This window comes from Triturus cristatus, chromosome 8 (genome assembly GCF_964204655.1).
Source record: "Triturus cristatus chromosome 8, aTriCri1.1, whole genome shotgun sequence".
Classification (NCBI taxonomy): domain Eukaryota; kingdom Metazoa; phylum Chordata; class Amphibia; order Caudata; family Salamandridae; genus Triturus; species Triturus cristatus.
In genome coordinates, this window is record NC_140591.1 from 1,606,923,647 (window position 1) to 1,606,928,804 (window position 5,158).

The 5,158-nt window shown below is 38.8% G+C and overlaps 1 protein-coding gene across 1 annotated transcript; it reads right to left on the bottom strand.

Moving 5' to 3' along the window:
* Nucleotides 1-1,495: 1,495 nt before the first annotated feature.
* Nucleotides 1,496-2,473, bottom strand: LOC146806316 (olfactory receptor 56A4-like). Its single transcript, XM_085623949.1, has one exon. The coding sequence runs from the start codon at nucleotides 2,471-2,473 to the stop codon at nucleotides 1,496-1,498; it is 978 nt and encodes a 325-aa protein (XP_085480075.1).
* Between the last annotated feature and the right edge of the window lie 2,685 nt (nucleotides 2,474-5,158).

The following is a 5,158-nucleotide window of genomic DNA, read 5'->3' on the forward strand; positions in this document are numbered from 1 at the left end:
CATCGAATGGTGTCCCCAGAAAGTTGCAAAAATGGCCTGAAGTCTCCCAGGGGCTTGAATTGATGACCCCGGGAGAAGTTTGTGATAGTTTCAAGAATTCTTTGAGTTCTAGATTTTAGTGTAAAGGCTTTAGAGTGCAGAGATCTTTGTTGGTGGTCTTGTTGTTACTTTACAGCATAAATAAAAGTAAAAAATTAAATTCATACACATGGCGTATTAAAAATGTAAATCCTTTATTGACAAAGTAAACAGTGAATCATTACGTGTATTAAGAAATGCAATTGTAAGCTGATAGAACTCCTAGTGGTTTTAATGGTGATATATTGGTTTATCATGATTTATTTCTGAGTTTATTGCATGGAAACCCTGGTAAAGATCTGACTTTCGATGCTTATATGAGGTCTAGTGCATTTTGGAGGTACTCTGGCCTTATGGTTCAGGACTCCTTAGGGGTGTGAACTGTTAATAGGATGTCACCAAAGGTATTAATGCATAGTATTGAGTAGTGTGTGAATAATAAAATATTTATGCTTTCAGAAGTTAAATGATTTAGTGGGTGTTGTTTTTTACTTACCTGTGGAGTTCAGTACAACCTTGGAATGCTCTACTGTGCTACCCTTAGAGAGTTAGATGATTCTGTGGAATACCTACTTTCCGTAGTTGAAATGTTGCAGACTTGTTACATGACAAGGACTCACATTCCTCACAACTAATAGCCAACTCTTTTACATCATTGTCCTAGTGTATTAAAACTCTCTGGTGACTCCACCTGTCTAGCATGACCTGTGAAATCCCTAATCAACGTACTCTTTACCTTGTGATGCTTCACTGCTTTTCCCTTATGCCCTTCCCTTTTTTTACTTACACTACTATCTTCACCCCTGTCCTCCTATACCAACATCTATACTAGTGACTCTCAGATATGGTTATTTTTCTTAGCCTACAGGTTCTGAATTTCAAACCTGGGTGCAATTTTATTCTTTTCCCCTAAGCTCTACTAAAACTGAGATTTAAGTCTACTCTGATAATTACAACCCTCTCCTTCCATCATAAATTCCATTGCCTCTACCTTCTCGTCCCCAATCAAGTACTGCTTTTAATCTGTGAATGATATTTTATATTCTGATAATCTTATTTTTTTATATACAGCCTACAGTGCACAATTGGTCTTCTCCTACCTTACTTCACTGGCTCCCATTTCTAAATTATGTTGTTCTTTGCCTCTTATATCTGACTATCCACAGGCCATAATCTGCAATGAGGCTCCCACTTCTAGCTTGTATCAGCTTGTACCCTCTGTGCCCTATCGGGTGCTTCCTTGTTCACTTCTTGCCCCTTAGCCTTGCAGTTCCCATTCTCCTTCATCAGAATGTCAGAATTGAAAAGGATCCCTGATTGAGCTGAGAAGAAAGCGGGTACATGATCTGTTCCTGATTCTTTGAGCATTAGCTCTTGGTAAGGCAGGTTTTGAAGCATCAGGTCACCCTTTCATGCTCTAGTCTGTTGTGTCCTCTTTTACCATAAGATCTGTTCTTCCTTTCCCTATTATTTTGATGATAGCCTGTTTGATCTTTTTGGTTCTCAGTCCATAAACAATTGGATTGAGAGCAGGTGGTAACACGAGGTGAAGGACATTGAGCAAGATGGGAATATCTGGGGGGATTTTCTTCTCCATCGTGTTGCTGAAAATAAAAACTAGCAGAAGAGTGTAAAAAAAGGAGATGAGAATAAAGTGAGGTGTGCAGGTGTTAAAGGCTTTAGCAGCCGCCCCTTCTGCCCGGAGTTTTAGGACTACTTGTAGGATAAGGCAGTAAGACAGAAAAATACAAATGAGGTCTCCACCTAAAAGGATGAAGCCAGTGGAGAGCTGGTAGACTTTGTTGACTGTGTTGTCATTGCATGCTAGGGATGCCACAGAGACCACGGTGCAGATACAGTTCTCAACAACATCACTAGAGCAGAGATGAAGTCGGGTGGCTAGAAGTGGGTGCACTGCACCCAAGAAAATGTTCCTCACCAAGATGAAGAGAATGGCTTTAGCAACAAAGCTGTTTGTAATGACTGAAGAGTACCGCAAGGGGTTGCAGATGGCTGTGTAGCGGTCGAAGCCCATAACAAGAAATGCACCAGATTGTGATGCAAGGAAACTGTTCATAATGTACATCTGAAGGAAGCAGGTGGGTACATCGATGGCCTTCCAGCCGAAGCACAAAATACCCAGGGTTTTCGGGATGGTGGATGTACACAGTACCAGGTCTAAGACCCCGAGTAAAGCAATGAGATAGTACATGGGTTCATGAAGTTGCCTCTCTCTATATATGGCTGCTAGTATCATGATGTTGGCACCTATGGCAAGGAGGTATAGAAGGGCCAGAGGGATGGAAAGCCAATGTTGCCACATCTGGAATCCTGGAAAGCAGATCAACAAAAGGGTGGAGATTTGCTTAGATGAGGTGGTGTTGACAGTAAGCATAGTGTATTAAGACATCGGCATCTGCAATTAGAACAATAAATAGATAAGTGCTATTAAGGAATTGCCTACACAGGTCCTGGTTATTTTAATTACATAATCTTTATTTTGAAACTGGAATACAACTGTATGGTGTGAATACGCGCTACTACCTACGTTTTTTAACATAAGGTTTGTGATCTTTGTCGGTTTGTATGCATGCTCCTGGGGCGGCGTTTGCATTCAAAAGTCATGAAAAACAATTGGTTACAGCACTTCCTTCATGGAATGTGTCCCCCTGGGCACAGCGTTTGTCCTGTACGGGCTTTTCAGGTTGGTAAGTATTAAAACAACTTGTGATTAGTTGAGTTTCAATTCATGTATTTTATTCATACATTGTATGTTTTTTGCAATAAATGATTACTCCTCATTCGTTGTTTGATGATACATGGACTCTCATATCCGATGCATTTCGGGTATAATTACTCTTCGTCAGGGATTGGTCCTATGATAAAGTATGAGTATCATGAAGAACTATGCACTATAATGTCTATACACATCATGTTCTAAGATCTGCTATATTGACCCGTGTTGTTAATGGAGGTATCTAATATTGATAAGCAACCGCTTTTTCCCTTCGGAAAGTTAAACGTGAGTGACTCGATCACGAAGATAAACATGCCGGTGTACTCAGTAGCAAATTCTGGGATTAGGCACAGTTTCACCAAATCTTATGCCTAATCCCAGAATTTGCTACTGAGTACACCGACATGTTTCTCTTCGTGATTGAGTCACTCGCGTTTAATTTACCGCGGGAAAAAGCGGTTGCTTATATATTAGATACCTCCATTAACAACACGGGTCAATATAGCAGATCTTATAACATGATATGTACAGACATTATAGTGCATATTTCTTCATGCATATGTTAAGCAAATTCTACACCTTTCTGTCAATGCATTCTGGTAAATTAGACAGAATAGATGGGTACAAAAACGATTTTTAGATGATTTGTTAAATTTGAAACCACCTCTTTATATTGAAGAATCAAGACTGCATGAGCTGGAGAGATGGGCTGGAGAGATGAGACCCTAAAAAAGTGAAGCAGCACCTAGAGGGCTTGCTAGTTCGTGAACAATAAGTTAGCCAGTAATGCAAGAAATTGCATTTGCAGACATGAAGTTGAGGAGAAATTGTTAATGTTACTATTGGGGTATAAAGAGTACTATCATATGGTACAATTCGGATACAAAGAGTAACATCATATAATGAGGAAGAATTGATATACCTGAGGAAGAATATGTGAAACGTATAACAAGCTTGATAGCTTCTAAGCCGACCCATGTACGAGGAGTGAGAGTCATGTGGCCGATTTCGGCCTGGTAGTAAATAGTACAATTTTTTTCAATACACAATTTTTTCCTAAAGTTACTTTCACTTTGTCACCTCGATTTTTGACACACTTGAAGATTTGTGGATTGGCTTGGTGTCAATTTGTATATAAAGATATAATGCAGAAATCATGGGATGCATGAGTGAAGATGGAATACAAGAAATGGCATTGTGGGAGCTTGAGAAATCATATAATTTCATTAAAAGGGTTTATGAGTGTGAGGATTTGAAGGGTTTAAAAATAATTGACCATAGCAAGAGTGGAATAATCAAAGTAAAAGAAATTTAAAAAAAGAAAAATAAACAGGTGTGAGTGTGAAGTTGTTGCCGGATATTCATTGAGCGAAGTGCCTGTTGAAACATATGTAATGGGCCATGGACTAGATCTGATCATTTATGCAATTTTTTCTAAAACTTAGAGAAGAAACGGATATGTGGCAGAAGTTGAAAGGATGGTCGCAGTCGAAAGGTACTTTTGTATAGATTTGAGTTCATTGTTTGAGAATATTATCCCTAAAGGTTTATGGATTAAGTGCAAGGGAATTGTTTGCTGGCTAGATGCAGAGCCCCTGAGAGTGGCTCCTCATAACAGTCCATCTCCAATCTCCTGTTGCAATAGATGAATATAAATTAGTGACTGAGCATCTGAAGGCTAAATTTCCACAAAGAGAAATAAATTGGTCAAAAATGATGAGGATGACAAAAGTGTCTAAAGGGTGTCTACAAGCATATTATGAGAGATGGATGCAGATTTATAGACAGCATAGCGGTGTTGAAGACCTCACAAAGGAGGTTGTTTGTGGATTTGTTTCAGTGTTCATTTTGCGTTTGCATCTGGAAATTAGCTCTCATATGAGATGAGTTGACAAACAAAAATTTTAGAATAAATCCTGAAGTACACAGAGTATTGTAGTGATTGTTTTGATGGTAGACATAGACAAATCAAGGAAAAGCTGATGGTAGTGCAAACAATGTATTTTCAGAAAGGTGGTAGCAAAGGGTCTCAGTGGTCAGATCCTGATTTTAGTTCTGGTTTTGTTGCAGATACAAATTCGGGTATGCAAAGAGTTGACTTACAGTCTTTTTATTATCAATTTATTCAAAATAGAAACATTGTTTCACAGGGAAGAGGTCGAGGATTTATCTATAACTTGAACATGGGCAATTCTATCATTATATGCACCTTGCCACATCTGTGAAAAGGATGAGCACTGGAAATGAGAGTGTAGATTCAATCCAGATAGAGCACAAATTGAGTCACAAATGGTTGCTCAAATATGACATAACATGAATTAAATGGTGTAGAAAGGGATGACA

What these genes read in the sequence shown, in the direction of transcription:
- LOC146806316 (XM_085623949.1), bottom strand. Translation starts at nt 2,473, where the DNA reads ATGCTTACTGTCAACACCACCTCATCTAAGCAAATCTCCACCCTTTTG.